Here is a 23,206-nt window from a genome sequence, read left to right on the forward strand (position 1 = left end):
AATAACGACAAAAGCAATACAATAATATTATAAAGAAGATGCCAGCCAATGAATTCAGATTGTTGTGGCAACTGACAAAAATGGAGGTATTATTAAGGGTTATTCACTTGATTGTGTATGCATTTTCAACAGCAAATGGATTATTTAATTCTTTTTCTTGTAGTGCAGGAATCAGAATATACACGTTTTTTTGGGTAAAAAAAAACTTCATACGCATGATATTTAAAAGAAATATTTTTTTATTTATATTCTTATTTTCTGGGTTAATAATCATTTAAATTATAAGGTCAAGTTCTGGTCATTGATCTGTAACTTTGAATTGGAATATTAAATCACTCAGTTTTAATTTTTTTTCTCAATTGTTCAATCCATACACAAAATATCATTTATTTTCATTAAAATAAATATTTATTCTTTTATATTCCTTTATTTTCTAATTTCTCTACTTATTTTATTGAAATATTATCGTTTTTAACCACACAACAAGATGTCTATTTGTTTATGGATGAGATAATTCTATTTTTCCTCGTAAATCATCATCTAGATCGTACATAAAAACCTTCTTTTTAGGAAAAAAGAAAATGATTTTGAAGTAATTGAATAGATTTTTCACTGAAATCAATGATTCAATAATGTACTTTCACATTGTATACAGATATGGATTTGATATCTAGGTACAATACAAGTCTAGCTAGTCCTCTCTCTCTCTCTCTCTCACCTTCACCACTCCATTTTGTCACTGTGAAGCTTCCTGGCACGCCAATATATACAGCCCCCACCAGCTCTCTCCTGCTCATCATTTCCTCAAACTAAAAACAAAACAAAACTAAACAGAATCAACACAATTCACATTTCATCATCTCGTTTAACAAACCCTCACAATCATCAATTACAAATATCAACGATAATCCGCCCCCATTTTTACCAGCAGATCTTCGCGGGGAGGATTTTTTGTTGTGTGTCGTGCGCGGTGATGAGGTGATGGAGCAGAAGCACGTGATTCTGTCGGCATTGGGAGTGGGGGTCGGGGTAGGTGTGGGGCTGGGATTAGTGTCTGGCTCGACCGTCGGGAGATGGACGGCGAATGCCACCTGCGCGGCGGCGGACGGCGTCTCCGCTCAGCAGATTGAGACGGAGCTTCTTAGAGTAGTTGTTGATGGCAAGGAGAGCGGGATTTCCTTTGAGGAATTTCCGTATTATGTCAGGTGATTATTTGAGGCAGAAAGGGAGAGTAAAGCGGATTTCTTCTTCTTTTTTTTAATGATTTTTGCTAATGTTTTTTTTGTTAATGGTGTGTGAGGTAAAGATGATGATAAATTAATGATATGCTTTTTGCCCTTTCTTAATGGCTATCAATGATTACTTGCAACCATATTGATCTGATTATTTTGTTTTTGAGAGAAAAATGTGAGATTCATATTGTGCCTAATTGTTGTTTTTGCTGGGATTTGTGGTAATTGTTCATGTTTAGTAAATTGATGTGTAACATAAACTTGAAGGTTTAGTATCTTTACAGCTTATTCCATTGGTTCCATGCAAAATGCCTCAATGTGTAAAAGTACTGTTCTCATAGACAGATTCAACACTTTGATACAACTAGTATATGAGATTTTGCCAGTTTTCTAGTATATAAGTTAAGCTGATCAGGTAGTTTGTTTATTGCTTTATCTAAGGATTAACATACTTTCTCTACTGTTTTGATGGCTTTCCCAGTGAGCGGACACGTATAGCGTTGACGACCGCAGCATATGTTCATCTAAAACACTTAGATGTATCTAAGCACGCTCGAACTCTTTCTCCAGTCAGCAGGGCTATATTGCTGTCGGGGCCTGCAGGTATTTTTCATTACATAATCGAACGCATAGCTAATTGTTCATTTGCAACTTCTTTCTGCTTAGTCTTATCATATTTGTTCCATTCTGTTAGAGTCATACCAGCAAGCACTTGCCAGTGCTCTGGCGCAGCATTTTGAGGCAAAGTTGCTTTTGCTGGATTTACATGAGTTTTCATTGAAGGTTGGTGCCTTTGTTGTCATCGTCTCTTTTAATAAAACTTTGTAGTTCCGTGCTTAATTGTTTAATTTACTTGGTGGTTATGGTTACAGATGCAGGGCAAGTATAACATCATAAAGAAAGACTCTGTAAGCACTATTTTCACTTCATGATATTTTTTTTGGTGACTTAAAATAAACCAACTTGCATACAATGAAGAGTACAATAATTTTCCTTTTCTTTATGTTGTAGTCTCTACCTAGGTCTATCTCAGAAACGACTTTGGAAAGAATGTCCAGTTTTCTAGGTTCCTTCTCTGCTCTTCCCCCGAAAGACAGAGGTATAGTTACACTGCATGATATTCCACTTCTGTGTATGCCACCTTACATGAATTTGTTGCTTAACTTGTGTTATATCTACTGAATATATTTGGGATTTGAAAATATAGTCTAACAAACCTCCTTCCCTCCACGGCATCTCTTAAGCCAGAATTGAGCACCTATGGAGGTGACTTTAACTGTTTACAAGCTCAAAGTTTGATATCATAGGCTATGCTTGAATAGCTTTTTGAAGTTTAGAAATTGTACAGCAAAAGAAACTTGATTGGACAGGCACTTTCTATATGAAAAAGACATCTACAGTTCAAAAATGGCAAAGGGGCATCACATTTGTTTTTCTGACACCTCATCTAAGTGTAACTCCATTTTACTCGACCACTCATTGGCCAACCCCACTCACAATGCATCTCTCAGCATGCTTTTTTTCCAAGAGATCTAAAGTAATGGCAAAGGGAGAAAGTTCGAATTGCTTGGGATATTCTTGTAACCCAATGAATATAGCCCTTCTAACCAAATAACCGGCCATCCTTTGTTGGAACTCTAGATCATGTTTTGACAACACGTAGTAGGATACTCTACCTTTTAGAATTTAAAGAAACGACATAATGTAAACCTGCCTGATAACAGAAACGAATGTTTGAGCTTTCTCTCACTTTAAGCTTGGCTGTCAATCCAGAGAGTGTTATTATAAAATTATATGGGTATTGTATATGTTCAATTTCTCTGAATCTATTTAAGCCAATTTTTTAATGAGGCTTTTACAAAATTTTAATGAAGGCACGTCATCTGGGCAAAGAAGTGTGCTGGATGCCACAACAAGGTATGGAGATAGCATGTTCTCTATCCATTTCACTTAATAGTTGTTTTTATACACAAGAGTTGAAAAAATAAGTTTCATAGCCATTTGGGCATGTGAAACACTGGCTTCCCCCATCAATCAACAAGCCAGAATTTGTCATAGAGAGAGAAACACACTTCACATCGCTTTTTGATAAGCTGGAAATAAAACTTGTTCTCGATGTTGAATTGGCATTTCTCATCATTTACATTAAAGTATGCTTAGCTAGTTTCTTTTCATAAGTTTAAAGTGCCAATATGCATTGAATGGCTTTATGTTTTAATACTGTGCTTCATTTAGGAATTCTGAAGGAGTCGGCAACTCCCTAAGGCCTTGCAGAAGTTCCTCGGTCTCTTCAGATATGAGTAGCATAAGCACCCTCTCATCCTCTTCAAATCCAGGTTTTGCATATGTTTTCTTCAGTTGTATCTGATTGCCTTCTACTTTTAATCGTGAATGAGATAAAGTTAATGCTCCATATCCTGATAGTCAAGGTTTCCACTACCCAGTGTGACCTTCTACTGTAAACGTGCTTTTGTTTTGGGACAAATTTTGCACCATGTATATCCTTGGAGGAGAAATAATATGCAATCTATTGATTTTTTTCAACTTTTTCAGCTCGTTCCAAGCACGTTAGCAGCTGGCCTTTTGATGAGAAAGTTCTCTTACAGTCACTGTATAAGGTAATGGCATCATAATGACGATTCATATGAATGTTCATCACATAAGTGCGGATTTATTTTGATTTTCTTAATATGGCGTCCTTGATTGCGCTGATGGTCAGGCCTTGTAGATTCTCTATGATATTAATAAAGTAAACTGTGGCTTTCAGGTGTTGGTTTCAGTTTCTCAAACAAATAGTATCATTCTTTACATCCGGGATGTTGAGAGACTTTTTTTACAATCCCCAAGATTATACAAATTATTCGACAGAATGTTGAAGAAATTAACTGGATCCATTTTAGTTCTTGGTTCTCGGATGTTGGGTCTTGATGACACTTCGAGTGAAGTAGACGAGAAACTAAGTATTTTATTTCCTTACAACATCGACATCAGTCCACCGGAAGATGAAAATAATCTTGTCAGCTGGAATAGTCAATTGGAGGAGGATATGCGAAAGATGCAGTTTCAGGATAACAAGAATCATATTGCTGAGGTACTTGCAGCAAATGATATCGAGTGTGATGATCTCGGAGCAATATGCCATGCTGACACCATGATCCTGAGTCACTTCATCGAGGAAATTATCGTTTCTGCTCTATCATATCATTTGATGAATAATAAGGATCCAGAGTATCGGAACGGGAAGCTTGTCATATCATCTAAGAGGTACATACCAAGTCATTCTTTCTTTCGTTTGATATCGTTTCTTCTTATTTTCATATATCGCACTCGCGGTGCAACTGTTAATCTCTAAACTTGAATGTATTTTGGTGAAGTTTGTGCCACGGATTAAGCATATTCCAAGAGGGTAAAAGTGGTAGCAAAGATACCCTTAAGATGGAGACTAATGCTGAAGGTTTCAAGGTTTGTTCCAACAGTCTAGCTTTAATTTTTTCTTTCATTTCCTGCACACCACCGTTGTTCTACTTAATTTTCTTATTTGAATCAATATTAGGATCCCAAAGCAAAAGAGAGTGGTGTATCAAAACCTGGATCAAAGTTTGAAACAAAATCTGGGAACAAGAACGAGACAGAAAAGCCAACTTCAACAAAGGCAGATGGCGATAATGCATCAACATTGAAGCCGGTAAGTCCTGCATTTACCTATCCAATCCAATCCAGAACTATACTTAGCTACACACTTTTTCTTTCAGTCTTGATTGACTCTCTCTATATAATCCAGGAAATTCCTCCGGACAATGAATTTGAGAAACGCATCAGGCCAGAAGTCATCCCCGCAAGTGAGATTGGAGTAACATTTGCAGATATTGGGGCTCTAGATGAGACTAAAGAATCACTTCAGGAGCTTGTTATGCTTCCTCTCAGAAGGCCAGACCTCTTCAACGGTGGGCTTCTGAAGCCTTGCCGAGGCATATTACTCTTTGGTCCTCCTGGTACAGGAAAAACAATGCTTGCCAAGGCCATTGCCAATGAGGCCGGGGCTAGCTTCATAAATGTATCGATGTCAACCATCACTTCAAAATGGTTCGGAGAAGATGAGAAGAATGTCCGAGCTCTTTTCACACTTGCAGCAAAGGTTTCTCCCACAATCATTTTTGTAGATGAGGTCGACAGTATGCTAGGGCAGCGGACAAGAGTAGGCGAGCATGAGGCAATGCGAAAAATAAAAAATGAGTTCATGACACACTGGGACGGGCTATTAACAAAACCTGGAGAGCGGATTCTTGTTCTTGCAGCAACAAACAGGCCTTTCGACCTAGATGAAGCCATCATTAGGCGTTTTGAGCGCAGGTACATATAATATTTTTCATTCTAGTTTCAGTATATTTCTTCATTCCATATATATTTGTTTGAAAGATCTTAACACATTTATGCTTGTTTTTGTTTATTTCAAACAGAATCATGGTTGATCTGCCTTCTTCCGAGAATAGAGAAAAGATCTTGAAAACAATGCTGTCAAAGGAAAAGGCGGAAGCTCTAGACTTTAAAGAACTTGCAACAATGACAGAAGGATATAGTGGAAGTGATCTCAAGGTTTGAATGGTTTATTTACAACGTCGATCGACTTTGATTATGATTAATCGGACTCTGACTTGTCTAATCACTATGGCAAGCAGAATCTGTGTGTGACAGCAGCTTACCGCCCCGTGAGAGAACTCATACAACAAGAGAGGGAGAAGGATATGGTAATACTAAAACTTGGATTTTGGTTACTATTTTTCCATTCTTTCACAAGATATAACTTGCAGTGTTGATCACTTTTCCTATTTCAGGCAAAGAAACAGACAGAGAAAGAAGGTGAAAGCTCTGAAGATGCTTCTTCAACATCAGATGAAAGTAAAGAAGAAAAAGTAATTTCTTTAAGGGCCTTAAACATGGAAGACTTGAGGCAAGCAAAGAATCAGGTATTCCGATACTCTCCTTTTCTAACATCCTTCGTAACTCTTGAATATAGGTCAGTTGGTCATTCATCGACGAAAGATGTTTAAGTCCGATTGCAGTTGAACTGTACCACTCATTCTTACAAAACATATCTTGGTGGGCATGTAGGTTGCAGCAAGTTTTGCCTCAGAGGGAGCCATAATGGGCGAGCTAAAGCAATGGAACGAGCTATACGGAGAAGGGGGCTCGAGGAAGAAGAAGCAGTTATCTTATTTCCTTTAGACACAGCACCATCAAATTCATCATCCATTTTAAAAAAAAATTAAAGCTTGAATGTTAGCCTGTAAGTAGTTCAAGATGGATGCATTGTGTACATGCATTATTTAAGCAGGGGGAATTGGACGATCTGTTAGAACCAGATGGATATACAAGTGTTTTCCACTCAAATCTGTAGCAATCAAACGTTGTGTTTGTTTTATTGCCTATGAATTAAGTATGATGTTGTAAATTAAATATTTAATGAAAATAGCACTCGATTCATCATTTCTGTTCCTTTCCATTCTTCCCTAACTGTGGTTAATGCATGGTAATTTTGTGGCTTCGAATTCCGATTATCTTGTGATATTCGTTAACTATTTTGTACTGTACTCGGTTTTTTTGTCCATGTTTATTACTCCATCATTTCTATTAGTGTTGGAGCATTTCTTTTGGACACGGATATTAAGAAATGTACTCCCTGCGTCCCACAAGAATATGCACTTTTTTTTAATACATATTTTAATGCACAATTGGTAAAGTAAGTAAGAAGCAGAAGAAAAAAGTAATTAAAGTATTGTTATTGAAAAATAGGTTTCACCTCATTAGAGAGAAAATATATTTCAAATTTAGAAAGTGTGTATTCTTGTGGAACGGACTAATAAGGAAAGATGCATATTCTTCTAGGACGAAGGGAGTATATATTTAAAAAGTTAAGTGGACTGAGATTGTAAATAGAGTAGAGAGATAAGTGTGATGTATTATTTCGCTAAAGAGGGAAATGATCTAACTCTAATGAAACATCCCACAAAAGAAATACTACCTCATTCCAATAAGAGTCTACTTTTGTCATTTTAGTCTGTTACACAATAAGAGTCCACATTCACTTTTACTATTATAAATGATAAATAGGTCCTACATTTAACTATTCATTCCACTCACATTTCAATATAAAACTACTAATGTATAAAAGTGAGACTCATACTCATACTCATACTTTAGTAACTTTTTCAACTCACTTTCCTTAACATTCTTTAAAATTCATGTCGAGTCAAACATGAACTCCTATTATAAAACAGAGGTAGTATATTCCGACGCTAACAGAACAACATGAGTACCAAAGAATAGTTGGACTATTTTAACGAATAAGCATAATTTAATTAATAAGATGTTTTTATAAGAATACAACTGTACACTCTGTGAGAGTATGAGTTAATAGTTCGTTAAGTTAGGTATATATTCCTTATTTTGAAGGAAAAGTTATTGAGTGAATCGCATCTCTAACAATCAGTTTCAAGATCGATATGAATTTTCAAGGATAGAATTATTTATTATGAAAAATAGAATAAACAAAATAAACTAGAATTTTCATTCTAGTTCTGTGGTAATAGGCACTCCCAGAAGTCTACCGTTTGTTTGAAAGATCTCCGCACATTATGCTTGTTTTTGGTTTATTTCAAACATAATCATGGTTGATCTGCCTTCTGCCGACAATACAGAGAAGATCTTTAAAACACTGCTGTCAAAGGAGAATTGGTTTGAAGGTTGTTAAAGTCTTTTTTTAATTTATTCATTAACTACCATTTATATTTTAATATATAATTAATACTCTCTCTCATCTCGTGAGTTATTCAATTATTTAATTACTATGGTTTAACCTTATACCTATGGTACCTTGCAAATTTCAAGTGCAAATTTCGATTCATTCTTTCACAGACACAGTGCGAATTAAATACACATAAATTATTCAATTATTATGTTTAAACCTTATATATATATGATATGTCAGAATGACTTCTCAACTACAATTGTAGACACCATGTGAATTTCAAGTAATTTTAATGTAGAATGTTTCCGGTCCGTTTCGTTGTTTACTGTCGGAACTATATCACATAATTCAAAACATAATTAAACATGAATTAATTAATTAATTAATCACACTCCTCTATACACAAAATCTAAGATAAAAAAAATATGCATGTCTCTTTTAGCTATATTTGTTGATATTTTAAGATTGCGAACATTATAAAGTTATTACAATTAAAATTAAAATTTTAATACTATTATTATTTTTAAAGCATCGGTTTCATTTAGTCTTACTTCCGTTCTTGGCTGATCATGTATCACAAGACATACCATCCACTTCAAATCATGTGGCTTCTTTATCGTTGTCACCTCTTCCCGATTTCCATCCCTCGCGACCTGGCCAAACCGAACAAACGTTCACCTTCTCCGACTTCTATCCCTCGGGAGGAGGATTTCACAATTTGAACTAGTGTTTTTTTTTTTTGCATAAAACATCAGCTAATCACAACGTATTACATGATTTTGGAGATTGGAGATTGGAGATTTGAGTTGTGATGTATCCAACTCCTCCATATTCAAGTGAGTCTGTAAATTCTAGAAAACCAATTATACTCAAGTACAAACACAGAAAAAGCATATAGGGTAAGATAGTAGAGTAGAGTGCTACTATCGAAGTTCATAGTCATGGAAAATTTTAGAAGATCTGTCCACTTTGTGGGAGTATGACTCAAGAGTTCCATAAGTTAGAGGTATATTTTCCTTATTTTGAAGGAAAATTTATATGAATCACATCTCTACCAATCAGTTTCAAGATCGGTATGAATTTTTCGGAAAATATAGATTAATAGTATAGATAAGACATTATTAATATTTCCAATAATATTATGAATGATTTATATTATTAATAGTAGTTATTTCATTCATACTTTATATCCAAACAAAATACTAAAAAATAGTCGATTGAGTCCAACTATATCGTCCATGAATAGTAGAGGAGGAAGAACACATCTTCTAAATTAAGCCCAATTCAATTGTCGATTCCTCATGAAACGGCGGTGAATTATTTGTTCTTGTCAATTTCTCCGAATCAGGAAATCTGCAGTTTTGAGATGGTTACCCGGAATCGAATAATCAATAGTTGTGCAGCTGGGAGATTCAACAACCCAATTGATCGATACCAATCTTTATCAATCAAAGAATGCCTCTCCAAACCCTCCCAATATTTCTTCGCATCTAAACAATTGAGCTTCCTTCTTAAAAATGCCTACTCTAAGTTCCCCAAAAATCTTCAATCGCTCATTTTCCAGGATACAATTTTCGCTTTCCGCCTTCTCCCTGAGTAAGCCGGGGGATAGATTTTGTGATATTAAGGTTTATGAATTGTGCATTTTTTGTTTTTTTTTTTTTGGATTATTTATTGATTGAAAATCCAGGATGCAGACGCAGTCAGCAATTTCAGCTGCTAATTCTCTTCTGCAAAGTGCGGAATTTGCTTTGCCGAAGCAAAAGAGAGCATTGGCTGTCACGGAACACAAGCATGCAGTTGTTGCGAGTAAGAGAAAATCCAAGACAAATAAAGAAGAAGGTGCTTTTTCACTTTACTTCGACTTGTTTGGGATAAAGGCTTTGTTGCTGTTTGTACTGTATTGTAAATTGTGATCTTGTTTTTGGTGTGGAAATTAATTCCTTTTTGGTTGATGATTTTAAATGAATGATCTAGGGTTGTGATATAGGAAGGATGATAGATAAGCTGGATTTTGAATTTATTACTTAAATCTTTAGGTTGAACTGATCGATGTATATGTAGATGCACTATTGAGTTTGATACATTAATCCCTCTCTAAGCATTAGAATGCAGTATCGTGTTCACTTCAAGTCGAAAGGCAAATATTCATTTATTTGATCCAAAGGCCTCCTCACTTGATGCACTAGCTTAGTTTTGGCCTTCTCGTAAAATATTAACCTGTGATTTGTTGCACGTATTGGGCCATAGAAAAGAGCAAACCTTTAATGTAGCTACTGTGCCTCATTCTTGATTGTAGCGTTATCGTATAATGGGCATCAACTATCGGTCCTTTGTTTATATGGTTTTCCTTTTTCCAGATTGTATTTGAGTTTGTCTCCTTGTGTTCCAGTTATAGATCAGCTTCCTCAGGATGTTCTTGTACACATGTTTGGCTTCTTAGATGTGAAATCTCTACTTTCTGCTTCTGCAGTGTGCCGGTACTTCCTTTACTCATCACTCAAGATGTTTTTTTATGCTTGTCTTTTCCCGTCATCACGATGGTACATGTTGGAAGTGGCTTCTCATTTGAGGGTCAATTTACAGGTCATGGAATGGCGCTGCTGGTGACAACTGTCTATGGAAATTGTTGTATGACACTTACTTTAACAATTGTGAGAATGTTATGAAGAACAAGGGACTTGAAACAGTTGGAACGACTAAAAATGAGATGCGTCAGATTGACAGCATTACAGCATTTGGTGTTAACTATAGATTTGCATTCGAAGCGGCCTATAAAGGTATGTGATTTCCTTGGTCTGTTTTGGTCTTTTTTACAAGAGTTGCATGGGAATGTAAGTTCATAAAATTAATTACAAAGGGTGGCAACCAAGGATAGTGACTGTACTGATAAAAGTATCCGATTAGATGAAGATTTTTAAAATATCCAGAGGTCATTGAGAAGATTAATCTAACAAAAAACAATGAATTACACAGAAAACGTGAACATTGTCGAAAATCCTATTCAAATGCTTTTACTACGAATATGTCCGATATCTATCAATAGAAGTTTATCATGTGGAGCAGCACTGGTGAAATTGTACTACATGGGAATTTCAGTCTTGCTGTTTTGATATGTGCACCAACCCACACATGCCTCCCCCACTCTCCATGTGTTTATATGGATTGTTCGTGGTCCTATTTCAATGAAACGATGTCTTATCCATTTATATCGCATTCTAATACTGAACTTTTATTTTATTTTATTTTATTTTATATTATTTTATTTATTTCAGATGAAAAACTGGGATGTTGTACAGGATACTGTTCAAGTTGCCGTTCAATTGTTTGGCTTAATCGCAACAGATGTTCCAATCAGACCGGAAGAAGAAATGAAGTAGAGCACCAAATCATGCCTATGTCAATAGAAAAGGTGACTTCAAAAACACTTTCTATTCCAAAATCTAACTTCAGTTGAGCTATTTTGTTTCTTTACATGCTTCACTCTTTCATCTTCTAACTTCAACTTTTGTCACAAAACCAAATCTAACTAATTGTTTTTATGGGATTCTCAGATTGATGACTTCATTTTAAATGGCTTTGTGTCATCTGAGTCTTCCTCATATAGTGACAGTGATACTGATGATGAGTTTGCCTTGAGGCTATGGGCCTATCCTAGGCAATATTAGCTGATAATCTTATGGCGAAACACCATGTTATGAAATGTTGTAAATTGTGTTTTTAGGTGTTTGGAGAGCCCAGCATCTCATTCAATTGTATTTCTTGCATTGGCTGGGTTAAGGGTTGATTTTATTAGAGGAGATTTTATGTTAAAAGAGTAGGCTTCTGCCATTAAAATTGTCTCCTCTTAAGCTCTGAGCTATGATATATAAAAAACTAGTTAGTTGGTGGTCTCAGACAAATTCGATAAGCTCATATGTTGTTGATTGTATCTATGGAATTTGTGGTTGGGGAAAATGCACAGAAGTGCCCTTTCCTAACGAGTACTCCCTCCGTCCTAAAAAAATTGACTCGTATTCCTTTTTAATCCATTCCAATAAAGTTGAGTCATTTCCTTTTTTAACAAAAGACAAAACATCTAGTCACTTTTACTTTATTCCATCATTTACTTTACTCTTTCTTATCTTTTCTAATTTTTTCATCTCTCCTATTTATTTAATATAAATTCTTAATTTTTGTGCTTAAAAGTTTTGTCTCAACTTTCTTGGGATGGAGGGAGATATTAGAACAAAACCAGATCAGTTTCTTGAAGAATTCAACATACATTGGTAACCAAAGTAGTAGACTGTATTTAGCAAAGAGGCGATGCAGAAGTAGTTCTGGGTTTTCTAAGCTCTGCTACTCATCAGTCACCATTCCAATTAATTTTGGACTATCCATAATTGTAAAGCAATATAATTCCAAACTCTGGTGGTGCAACGCAAACTCAAAACCGCTATAAATCAAAGCATTTTAAACTATGAACCCAGATGTAAAATAAAATAAAATAAAATAAAATAAAATAAAATAAAAATATAAAATAAAAAGCAAACGACCAAACATGGGTTCCATCAGGCATCAGACAACTTAGCCACAACAACAAGAATGGAAATGGAAATACAAGGCCTTTCAAGACCTAGTTGCACCACCTCACGCGAAGCAATCTTCTAAGCAAACTTCTTATCTTTAAGAGGGCCTTTTGGAATTTTACTCAAAACCTTGGCATCAAACACAGCATATTGTTTTTTGAACTCGGCCTCAGCCTTCTCAGCAAAAGCATCAACCTGGTCTTCGTACTTTTCATAAAGAACAGGAACCGTGTGCAACAAAACGAAACCTGTATGAGAAGAATACAAAATGAGGTAGTGCAGATCTTACGTTCACTATACAGGGTAAGCATAAGTAATCAGTAACTGAGATAAAATACAGCTACTTACAAATGTAAAACAGGGTAAGGGAGTTGAAGCAGGATCCCAGCATTGACACAGTCCAAAGGCCAGCAATCACCTATTTTGACAGAATGCAATACACTAATGAGCAAGAGATTGATGGTACAATAGTGAACTTTGGAAGAAAACCAAAACAAAGAAACAGAATTAGCCTTAAAAAAAATTACAAAACTGAAAATCCATGAGGTATATTCTGGTCACAGCTGGCCAATACATATGTGATCTATCAAAAAAGAAAACTTATGCTCTATAGGTGTTTAGATACATACAGCAAGGAATTTCTTCAAATCTCGCCCAGATGCCGCAACTCGAAGCAAGGCAAAAAGTGAGTTGATTTCTGTCCTAAGGGCTGATGCTACACCGAGGACAACATCCTGAGGAAGAACAACTTCAGGGATCTTTGGTGGGGACCTGAGAAGATATATTGGAAGTAAGACATATAAGAACACTTAAGACGAATGGAACTTTTAATCAGGGTATTCACATCACAAATAACCGTACTTGTTGATGAAGGTTGATGCATTTGACCACAAGAAAACGACTGCCAAACCAAGAATCAGGATGTGGCAAACTAGGGTGAGCAGGTGATACTCAAGCAATTCAAAAAGCACCCAAATTGCAGTAGCAAGACCTAGCACACCGCCAGTAACTTTCTTGTCCCTCCATAGGAAAATGTCAGCAGCTGCCAGAAAAATAGGTGCATCAATAGATCAGTAATTGTAGTATGAAAGAAATGGGTGAATTTCTACATTCTCAAACGCCTGAATTTTTAAACAAATGTTATAGCAGATCAGATAGACATCCATGATAATTTTCTGAAGACCATAACACGATAAAACAGATTAACAAAAAATACAATCCAAATCATAAAATAACCTAAGAGATCACAATCTAACAAATCAATATAAACTAAATTCTGATCATAACAAGCGGCGAATTAACTTCCAGATTCATCCAAAGCAAATCTGCATCGTCCCTGATTGAATTTCAGGTACATATAAAAGCACATTACATTCACAAATCTCATACTCGACATTAGCAGAGCCACCAAATCTGAACACATCGAGATTGCGCATCCATCAACCAATCGAAACATTCGATAATGAAATATACCAAAAGAAAAGGCAACAACATACGTTTTCCGCCGCCCAAAACCTTGTGCACTGGCTTCTCACGGCCAAACAAACGGTAGATCTTGGCCTTCATGGCGGATGCCTTGGATTTGAGGTCACCGTCATCGTCGGAGTCAGATGACGACGAGCCGCTGCCGTGGAATTTGTCAGTGATCTTGTCGATCAGTGATTCAGCAGCAGATACGTGCTTCTCGTGCTCACCGGCGTGATCGGCCATTGATTCCAAACTTCGATCTCAATCCCCGCCACCGAAAAGTAGGGCTTCAGTCGCTAGATACACTGCGCTCCCACTACTTTCACTTCAAATGTGAGAGAGAAGAAGAATGAGAAATGGAAGGGTTTTAAGAAAGGTATTGGATTTGGGATTGCCGAGGCTGGGGTGCGAAGAATCCGAGCCGCTTGGTTCGGAGTAACGGAAATCGAGAAAAGAAATTCCCAATATGTTTAACGGACGTTACTTTCTTTTGCAGCTGTAGCCTGTAGTCAATTGTTTTTTCCTCATAGTAGATCACGAACGATCTACCTTTTTTTTAAAAGTAAAAATGGATTAAATGAAATTTCAACTAAATAAAATTACGGATTATGTCTAAAAAGTTAAAAAGAGAACAATTCATGTACATCCGTAGAGTGTAGGGAATTCTACTTAAATAACAACTACAAATATATTAACTATTAACATTGAGGTGAATTGAAATATTACTACTCCATATTACTTCATTCCTCTCATTTAATTATATTATCTCCACATTGATACAAAAATACACATATTGAAATATAGAGAAGATTTGATGGATTATATAAAATTATGTTATGTGATTGTTCGATTAGATAAATCTAGCTTGAGTAATCTCGTTAATTTAATCATATTGAAACAATTTAATCATAAACATTCCAAGACCATTATTTTACATATACACACTTTGCATGAATAAATTACTTTTTAAAAATGCAAAATAAAAAAAATTAAGTACTACTAGTAAATTATCAGAAAAACTATCAAGTTTAGCCAAATTCTTGTCAATGTGATAACTTTGTATAAAATTGTATAAAAATCAGCATGCTGCGTGTTCTAAATCTATTGACGTCACACATATATGTATAAAAATTAAAGACGTGACTGGATACATGTCTTAAAAAAAATAAGTATCGTTTAAATAGCTCAAACATTATGTCTATATGGTATTTCCTGTTTGCCACATAATACATACAATAATTATTTAAAATGTCAAGTTATAATACAATTAATTATTTTTAAAAAATATAGAATTATCCAGAATATGACCAAATTTTATAGAGTTATTTTTATGACAATTCAACAAAAATATATCTACTTGTACTTTTGACGGAAAAAATCCAAATTAGAGATTGCGAGGGGTGAAAATTCCAATTTAGAGATAAAAATATATCATGGAATAAGATTTAGAGATAAAAATATTGTTGAATGAGATTTAGGCGGCGAGTACGTAGGAATCTTGAGGTTGAGGAGAGGGAAAGAGAGTGAGTGATATGAGACTTGAACTGAACGTGCTTACAAATCATAAAGGTTGGGACGTGCGTGGAAGCAGGTGAGTTGTGGCCACCACTTGCCTAACATCGGACTGTGGTGGGGGCCGGTATCCCTCTACTGTTCTAAATAGCACAGCAGATCCTGCAGTCTTCAAGAGCATCCACCGTAAGGCAGACACTTCCAATAGCTCTGACACCTTTTTTGTCCACAACCCCAATTTATTTGTTGACGTCCATAAAAAAAAATGTCCGCAGCTATAAAGTGGACACTTCCAATAGCCCAAAAATTTTAGCCACTTTTCATTTTATTTTATTTTCGTTTATTTTAAATCAATTATAATTAAAATTATCGTAATGTAAATAATTAGAAAACGAGGTAATTGGGACCGAATATTCGTTGTATTGGAAACGGTAAAATTATACAACGAACATTTAAAAATAATACAAATAAAAACGCCGCCACCGTCTACTCGGTGGCGGAGTCGGATTCCTCCTCCTCTTCTCCGCCGCCTCCCCCGCTGCCGCCGGCCGCCCCTGCCAAATCCTCATCAGACAAGCCTAGTCGGCGCTGGATCCGACTTATGAGTTTCCAGTATATACCCTTGATGACCGGGTCGGTTGCGGTCTCGTAGAAACGGTAATTTTCCTGCAGTTGTTTCATCAACTGCACATCTAGGTTCTCCCTCAAGACCTCGTGAGGACCAGGGGTCATGGGTTGCGGTATAGGGGCGGGTTGCGGGATGCGAGATCCAGACCCGGCCGACGATATGCGGGAGGAACTTCCAGCCACTCTAGCGCTTCGGATAGAGGCATGTTGTCCCGGAGGGCGTGGGCGCCTAGAGTGTGTAGCGGAGGGCTCTTCGGTTTGCTCATCGTTGAGGTTGAATGATTGCGAGCCGCTGCTATAGTCCCCGACTATGTTGTGTCTAGTATGCTTTGCCCCAGGAGCTCCTGCCCGCTCTTGCGCACAGATGGCCTTGAATTTCAGACAGTGCTCGAGAACAAGATACTCCTCCCACATGGTGAACTTCGGCCAGCCTTCCGTGTTGAATTGGGTCATAGACATCGCCTTCACGACGGCTTCGCTTCGGTCACTCTCAGCACTGAGCAGGTTGTTCTCGTATATGCCCGCGAACCGCTCGGTGGCATGCAGAATCCTAGACCACTTTTTGCAGAGCTGTTCCCCGTCACGCAGTTTTGCGCCTCGAGGTTTGAACTTGTTGTATGCCAATAGGACGCGTTTCCAAAAGCTCCCCTCGGTCTGATCGGTGCCCACTATGGGGTCCGATGTGACGGCATCTCACCCCGCGCCACAGCAATGGACTCCGCTTTGGTGTAGTGCGTGGCCCGTCCACCGCCGGCTACCTGCGCCGCTGCCCTCACCGCCACCGTCGCTACCTGCGCCGCTGCCCTAGCCGCCACCGCCACTGCCGGCGCCGCTGCCACCGCGGCTGCCGCCTCTTCCGCCTCCGCCACTGCTTCCACCCGCCCCACCGGACCCGCCGACTCTCGTCGGAATGGGCGTATCCACGCGTGCTGCCGGCGTATCCAGTACGTCCGGACTGAGCAGACCCATCATCGTCTCTAGTGCATCTCGATCTGCATCGGTGGAAGGAGATTGGCTGGAATGGAAAGGGGTCTCCGGCAGCGGATGGTTAAGCGCGTCCAGGTTGGGTCTGTAATCTCCAAACGCCGAGCGGCTCAAATTCCTTTGAAAAGGGTGGGGCGTGGGACTCGACCTCCACGGCTGAGATGGAGGATGAGTTGGACTCGATCCCCAAGGAGGGGGAGTTTGACTCCAACCCCAAGGCTGGGAAGGATAGCCGTCATATCCCGATTCGTCAGTGGCGGGTGATTCGTAGACTCCAACATGCATTTTTTGAGAGTGAAAGTGCAGAGAGTGAATTAATGGAGAGTGTTTGAAAAGGGTGTAAAATGGGTGGTGGAAGAGAGGTATTTATAATACAATTTTTGAAAATAATTAAAAATAAATCCGGGGGGCGGGCGGCGGATTGGGGGCGGCCGGCGCGCCGCCCCTACTGTGGATGCCCTAATACAGCATTAAAATAATATGTAAATATTTAATTTATTTTATATTATTTTATTTGATTATTTTATTTGTTGTGCCTAACTATTTCGCAAAGCAGAGGATCCCCTCCATATGGTGAACCATTCCTACTGGACCTGCTACATGGGTCCGCGTTTTGGGCCGTTACTGGGCATCATTTCAGTTTAATTCCTTTATTTAACTAATTATCCATTTACCTTCTTTTATGCTCTTAATTTTGGGGTGTTCGGTTGGCAAGATTAAATCTCATGATTAAATATGTATCATGTTTGGTTCATAAGATTGAACCCTTCACCTTAATTCTCGATGGATAGTCTCATGATAATTAGTCATAGCCTCCCCTCCAACTAAAATAATCTCACAACTTAATCTTAGGGTGTCCACTATAAGGCGGACACGCCCAATAGCTCTGCCCCAGTTTTTGTCCATAGCCCTAGTTTTTTTGTCCATAGCCCCAAAATTTTATTTCCGCCCACTATGGTGGACACCAATAGCCCCAAAATTTTCATTTTAATGTTTCAAGCAATTATGAATAAATTTATCGGACTATACATAATTAAAAGAAAACGACTATACGTGAAGAAATTAGAATTAAACTTAAAATTAAAATTAAAACTAAAATTAAAATTAAAATTAAAAAATTCGCCGCCCTACCGCCGTGTCCGCCCACCGCTCCACTATAGGCGCCCCGGCTATCCGCCGCGTCCTCGCCCCAAACTCGCCTATTCGTCGTCCGCCCCGTGGGCGGACATCTCCGCCACTATGGACCGCCCCGAGCTAGCCCCGAGGCGTGGCTATAGCCGCGCCTAACCATTGTGGTTACTCTTAGATGGATAGTCTCATGATATTAGTCATGACACCGAACGCCACCAAAGTATATAGAGACTTATGATACATGAAGCATAATGCTGTTTGTTTCCAAATTCCAAGTCACTTTCCAAGACAAAACATCTTATCTTTTGTTGTATTCGGAATTTTTATTGATTTTATCATAGGTTTTGTTCGAATTTTCACTAGATGCGTATTCAGATTTCCAGAGAATATATGAAAATAATGTGTTCAATTAGGAGAATTTTTATATTGTATGATTACATATTTACATGTATATTAGACCACGCATAATAAAGAGTACAAATTAAGGAGTACCAGATTCCCTACAGGATAATCAATGTATATCGCATGATTATGCATATCGCATTTCATATACTAAGATTTTTTTAAAAAAAAATCTAGGGAAAGAAAACTATTACTGCTAATAAAGGCCAATAGGTTAGATTGGGCTACTTGGGCCTCAGTTGCTGTCTCTCTAACAAAAGGGTTTGATAAAATGGGCTCAAATCAAATGGGAGGAGAGAGAAGTGTATTGGGGCATCTCATCGTGAAATATGTTAGGAATATATAATAAATGTTAAAACTTAAATAATCGATATGTTTGATCAAAATTAATGGTAGCAGGCGTATACAAATATATTACTATTACTCAATTTACTAAAAGAGTATAGTTTTGCCCTTTTAATTAATTTAACTCATTTTATTGAAATTTCAGATCAATTAATATATACAATAGCTGAAAAACTAATTTTTCATGTCAGATCTTTTTTATTTTCAAATGTTTTAGGTACGATTCGGTCTTGACACTGTCTTTACAATTTATGTATATCCGATAAAAAAAATATATCATCTAGTATGTTGCCGTATTGGACACTTCGAACTGAAGATAGCAGATTATTCTTGAGACTAGCGTTCGAATCCCTTCAGGTGTAAATAGAAATTTCTATGACAAACTCTAGTAGTCATAACTCATACAACATTTTGAATGATTACTTGGACACAAAGATACACTAACCAGACGTAATACAACCCAATGAACTCTAAACCGTAGATATAATTTGTAGGCCAAGTCGAGAAGTCCTCTTTCCGTAGATATAATTTGTAGGCCAAGTCGAGAAGTCCTCTTTCCGCAAGACGAGATACGCCCCGGTAGTGCTCTCGGATTGGCGTGTCGTCCCCAAAGATAAAACGACACATCTGGACACGCTACACGACGGGAACCGCAGGGGTTTACAAGTCGTTACGGGAGCTGGAGAGACATGATGCATCTGGACACGCTACACGACCACACGATGCGTCGGGGTCCGACGTGGACCGTTTGGGACCCGCTATACGTCGGGGTCCGTCGTGGACTTTTTAGCACCCGATGTGCGTCAGGCCCATCGTGAACCTTTTGACACGTGGCACCCGACGGACGGGGTGCGGGGCAGGGGTCACGATGACCAGAGCGCGGCTCGTGGCTCGTGACGAGGCAGCGTGCACGCATGGACTCTACTGCCTATCTTAGTCCACTATAATTATTACACGTAATAATTCATCTTATTAAATACATGTTTAATAAGGTTCTCTCCACCAATGTGAGATAATTAACATTTTTAATTAATCTGTTGGTTTTATCTCATAGCTCATTTATAGCTCGTAATTGTAACAAACTTTAATTCATAATTGCTCACTCACCGGGAATCGGTTTGGAGAAAATGAATATACCACGGTCATCTACTCCGAAAGTAGATCGTCGCTATTGCACTTAATTTTACAAAATTAAATGTCTCGTCACATTTATTATTGGTCAAAGTCCATTGACCGAACACGATCCCAACATCAAATACTCCCTATACGCGTAATAATTAAAAAACTTTATCAATCGCAAACAATATTCCTAATGTTTTGATTTCCCGTAACAATTTCCATGCTACAATTCATCTCAGCCGACCTCTTCTTCTCAAACACCATCGCCAGCCTCACATCCCCCCTCATCTCGGCTCGGCTCGTCAGCGCCACCACTCCAGCCGTCAAATCACGCTCAAGCTGAGCCGAATCAGCCACATTCACATCCACCTTCACCTTCATCTTCAGCCTCTCGGTCGACCTCCAGTTCGCGCGGCCGGCCCCCACCGCCGCCTCCCCCACCTGCGCGCCGTTGTAGAAGAAATACACGGCCGTTCTTCCGTATCTGAAACGGCCTAAATTGGAGTTCTTGACGCCGAGTTCGGCGGTCATGGCCACCCTCAGCGAGCCGTTTGTCGGCAGCGCCACACTGGAGTTAGAAAACTCCAGCGTGGCGGCAAGCACGCGAAACTTCGGAGTTCTGATCCTCATCACAGTGAAAGTGAAGAGGAGTATGATTCCGGTTTGGAGAACTGCGAAGAGGAAGACGTAGAGCAAGCATTTTCTACGCTTGTTTATGTTTATTCTTCGCTGCTCGGCTGCGCGCCCGTCTGGATTGGCGGCGGCCTCGGCGTCGCTCCGGGAAAGACCGTAGCGGGCCGGTGCTAGTGGAAGTGGCGATTGTTGCTCCTTTTCAGCCATTGAAACTGACAACGAATTACTGGAGATAAATAGAGATTAATCCAGTATTTTTTTGAAAGGTTGCAAATTTTGGTATTGGATTAGTGATTGTGAGAGAGTTGGGAGATTGTGGAGTCCTATAAAGAGGGAAATTTTCTGGAAACTGTAGAAAAAACATACTCCTGCTACATTAGTATGTGCTCAGTCTGACTTTTGTTACATTGTGTTATTTTATTTTCTTTATTCTTGCAACACAATTAATGTCGGGTAGATTTTCCAAGAGAGTATATTGCATTATGTAGATTTTACAACAAATTAAAAATAGTCAGACCAAAAAAAATTATCGAACTATTTTTACTATACAATGCCCCAACAACGCATCATCACACAATGTCTGCAATCAATAGTCTCAGTTTTACGGATCGATTGTGTCGGCATAATAAAGGCGATTTAGTCCGATGGTGAACCTGGTCAGACGTCGACTATGGGGATGACATGACACCCGCAATCGATATTTGCGTTGATAAATTGTTACTGATATTGAAATTTGTGATGCCGGTGCATCGCTCGGTAATGCAATGCAATCATAAAATGAATTATGAATGGATTTTTGGGATTTACTAGTGAAAAGGTCCATATCAATTTTTATTTTTTTTATTGTGATAAGTGGTTTGAATTTATTGCTGTACTTGTGATTAATGTCTTCAGATGCTTCTACTGAGGAATATGATGGGTTAGGATTTTTTTTGTTGCTTCCTTTAATTGGCTCGGTTTCAGACTATAAATTGGCGGTGACTCAATTAAATTATGTTGGACAAAGGCATCGCTTCATTCGCTGTGTTCTCACACGTCAGATTTGACTATTTGGGTATCTGAATTTTGTGGTTAGTTAAACGTAACGCATTCGACATTCAGAATAGTTATTCGTTTTAAATTAATGTAATATATACCTTTTTTTCTTGTTCGAAACTAACAAGTGTCTTATTTTAAAGACAATTACATTTTGGGACACACTATTATTACCAAGGAAAAAAACCCCTATTATTACCGAAAGCGTGTTTTGTTTATGTCATTGTTGAAAACGATTACCTTAGTTGCGGTTTTTCCAATTTGCTTTGCAAGCTTATTTTTCCAATATTTCACACTCCGATTTGAACACATTGACAATTAATTTGGAATGATCAGCCAAAAATAGTAATGAACGAGGACCCGCACTAAAAGTCTTTACAAGAATTCAGGAAATTGAGGTCAAACCCTATGATATTCATTTTCTGAGGAGAATTGGTGCCACTAAAAATATATAAATAAATACTAATTTAATCTTGTAATAATCATAATCGAGCCGAAAGGAAAGGTTTACAGGCCCAATATTCCCATTTGATAGTCTGGTTATAATTACTCATGCTGGCTAATAAATAAAATATGTTTCTATATACTTAGAAATTTTATATAGAAACATGGTCTTTAAATTGTAGTACTTCCTCCATTTATAAACAAGAGTCTTACTTTGAGTATGAGTTTTAAAATTTTTGAAGAAGTGTGATTTGAAAAAATTATTAGAATATTAGACCCTTTTATTAATTTTATAGTAATAAAATATGGCCGATAGAGATGTGTTTACAATTTACAGTAAAAGTGAAATAAAATTTTTATTGATGTATATACCAAAATAATAAAACACACTTCCGAGCAAAAAAATAATAGCAAAAATGTTCTTTTGTTTGGTGATGGAGTAAAGAAAAACTCAAAACTAACGCGTATAATCCAAGAGGATTAATTTGATCCATATATCGTGGCTTGCATTGTGGTAGGTACTGTTTGACTTCCCATATTTAAATTCATGTTTCCCCACATGTCACATTTAATGATATTCCATTGCTCTTTTCATCACCATCGATAAAGTATAAATTCAATTCTTTTAATGTCTCGCTCATAAAGACAAATACGATCAATCCTCCTTGGTTCAATATGGCATGGGTCTTACTATATGTTATTGATATTTAGGATCTCAATATAGTTTTTAATTTATTGTCAGTTATAATACTAAAACAATAATATAACAGTACACAAAGATAAATTTACTTTTCATGAAAATCCGTAATTCACTAGGAGTGGAATTTTTTAGCTATCGTGAATCGAATATATCTCGAGTTTGGCTATAATAATTACAGGAGTACGATAAATTAGTCATTTTTCACTCCCATTTTGTTATAATCCAGGGCCACAAAATCCTTCGTTGGGAAATGATCATATTT

The 23,206-nt window shown here is 37.6% G+C and overlaps 4 protein-coding genes across 8 annotated transcripts; 2 read left to right on the forward strand and 2 right to left on the reverse strand.

Annotated features, from left to right (window-relative positions):
• Positions 1-709: 709 nt before the first annotated feature.
• LOC121752051 (peroxisome biosynthesis protein PAS1-like) lies at positions 710-6,716 on the forward strand. Its single transcript, XM_042146934.1, has 16 exons — positions 710-1,205; positions 1,714-1,835; positions 1,927-2,015; positions 2,105-2,140; positions 2,244-2,331; positions 3,107-3,149; positions 3,468-3,568; positions 3,786-3,850; positions 4,000-4,496; positions 4,607-4,694; positions 4,786-4,917; positions 5,014-5,582; positions 5,690-5,825; positions 5,909-5,977; positions 6,065-6,196; positions 6,342-6,716. The coding sequence occupies exons 1-16, from the start codon at positions 982-984 to the stop codon at positions 6,453-6,455; spliced, it is 2,505 nt and encodes an 834-aa protein (XP_042002868.1). The 5' UTR covers positions 710-981; the 3' UTR covers positions 6,456-6,716.
• A 2,463-nt stretch (positions 6,717-9,179) lies between these two features.
• LOC121753405 (F-box protein At5g52880-like) lies at positions 9,180-11,814 on the forward strand. 5 transcript variants are annotated; one of them, XM_042148697.1, is made up of 6 exons: positions 9,180-9,573; positions 9,668-9,819; positions 10,370-10,457; positions 10,564-10,757; positions 11,253-11,389; positions 11,532-11,814. In XM_042148697.1, exons 1-6 carry the CDS (start codon positions 9,344-9,346, stop codon positions 11,643-11,645), a joined length of 915 nt encoding a protein of 304 aa, XP_042004631.1. In that variant the 5' UTR covers positions 9,180-9,343; the 3' UTR covers positions 11,646-11,814. The 5 variants fall into 5 exon arrangements, with proteins under 5 accessions (XP_042004631.1, XP_042004633.1, XP_042004632.1 ...); XM_042148699.1 differs by having other exon boundaries at positions 11,277-11,389; XM_042148698.1 differs by having other exon boundaries at positions 10,376-10,457.
• Positions 11,815-12,449: 635 nt separating this feature from the next.
• Positions 12,450-14,421, reverse strand: LOC121753092 (reticulon-like protein B1). The gene is made up of 5 exons (XM_042148260.1): positions 14,042-14,421; positions 13,407-13,587; positions 13,175-13,316; positions 12,894-12,963; positions 12,450-12,793 (listed from the first exon to the last, which is right to left on the reverse strand). The coding sequence occupies exons 1-5, from the start codon at positions 14,253-14,255 to the stop codon at positions 12,624-12,626; spliced, it is 777 nt and encodes a 258-aa protein (XP_042004194.1). The 5' UTR covers positions 14,256-14,421; the 3' UTR covers positions 12,450-12,623.
• Positions 14,422-16,955: 2,534 nt separating this feature from the next.
• LOC121751814 (dachshund homolog 1-like) lies at positions 16,956-17,420 on the reverse strand. The gene has a single exon (XM_042146609.1). The coding sequence runs from the start codon at positions 17,418-17,420 to the stop codon at positions 16,956-16,958; it is 465 nt and encodes a 154-aa protein (XP_042002543.1).
• Positions 17,421-23,206: the final 5,786 nt, after the last annotated feature.

The sequence above is a fragment of the Salvia splendens genome, chromosome 10, assembly GCF_004379255.2.
Source record: "Salvia splendens isolate huo1 chromosome 10, SspV2, whole genome shotgun sequence".
NCBI lineage: Eukaryota > Viridiplantae > Streptophyta > Magnoliopsida > Lamiales > Lamiaceae > Salvia > Salvia splendens.

What these genes read in the sequence shown, in the direction of transcription:
- LOC121752051 (XM_042146934.1), top strand. Translation starts at nt 982, where the DNA reads ATGGAGCAGAAGCACGTGATTCTGTCGGCATTGGGAGTGGGGGTCGGG. An exon ending in ACATCATAAAGAAAGACTCT is followed by an intron (nt 2,141 to 2,243) that starts GTAAGCACTATT and finishes TTTATGTTGTAG; the next exon opens with TCTCTACCTAGGTCTATCTC. An exon ending in ATAGTGGAAGTGATCTCAAG is followed by an intron (nt 5,826 to 5,908) that starts GTTTGAATGGTT and finishes TATGGCAAGCAG; the next exon opens with AATCTGTGTGTGACAGCAGC.
- LOC121753405 (XM_042148697.1), top strand. Translation starts at nt 9,344, where the DNA reads ATGGTTACCCGGAATCGAATAATCAATAGTTGTGCAGCTGGGAGATTC. An exon ending in CAAGACAAATAAAGAAGAAG is followed by an intron (nt 9,820 to 10,369) that starts GTGCTTTTTCAC and finishes CTTGTGTTCCAG; the next exon opens with TTATAGATCAGCTTCCTCAG. An exon ending in TGCCTATGTCAATAGAAAAG is followed by an intron (nt 11,390 to 11,531) that starts GTGACTTCAAAA and finishes TGGGATTCTCAG; the next exon opens with ATTGATGACTTCATTTTAAA.
- LOC121753092 (XM_042148260.1), bottom strand. Translation starts at nt 14,255, where the DNA reads ATGGCCGATCACGCCGGTGAGCACGAGAAGCACGTATCTGCTGCTGAA. An exon ending in ATTTGAAGAAATTCCTTGCT is followed by an intron (nt 12,964 to 13,174) that starts GTATGTATCTAA and finishes CTGTCAAAATAG; the next exon opens with GTGATTGCTGGCCTTTGGAC. An exon ending in CCTTACCCTGTTTTACATTT is followed by an intron (nt 12,794 to 12,893) that starts GTAAGTAGCTGT and finishes CTTCTCATACAG; the next exon opens with GTTTCGTTTTGTTGCACACG.
- LOC121751814 (XM_042146609.1), bottom strand. Translation starts at nt 17,420, where the DNA reads ATGCATGTTGGAGTCTACGAATCACCCGCCACTGACGAATCGGGATAT.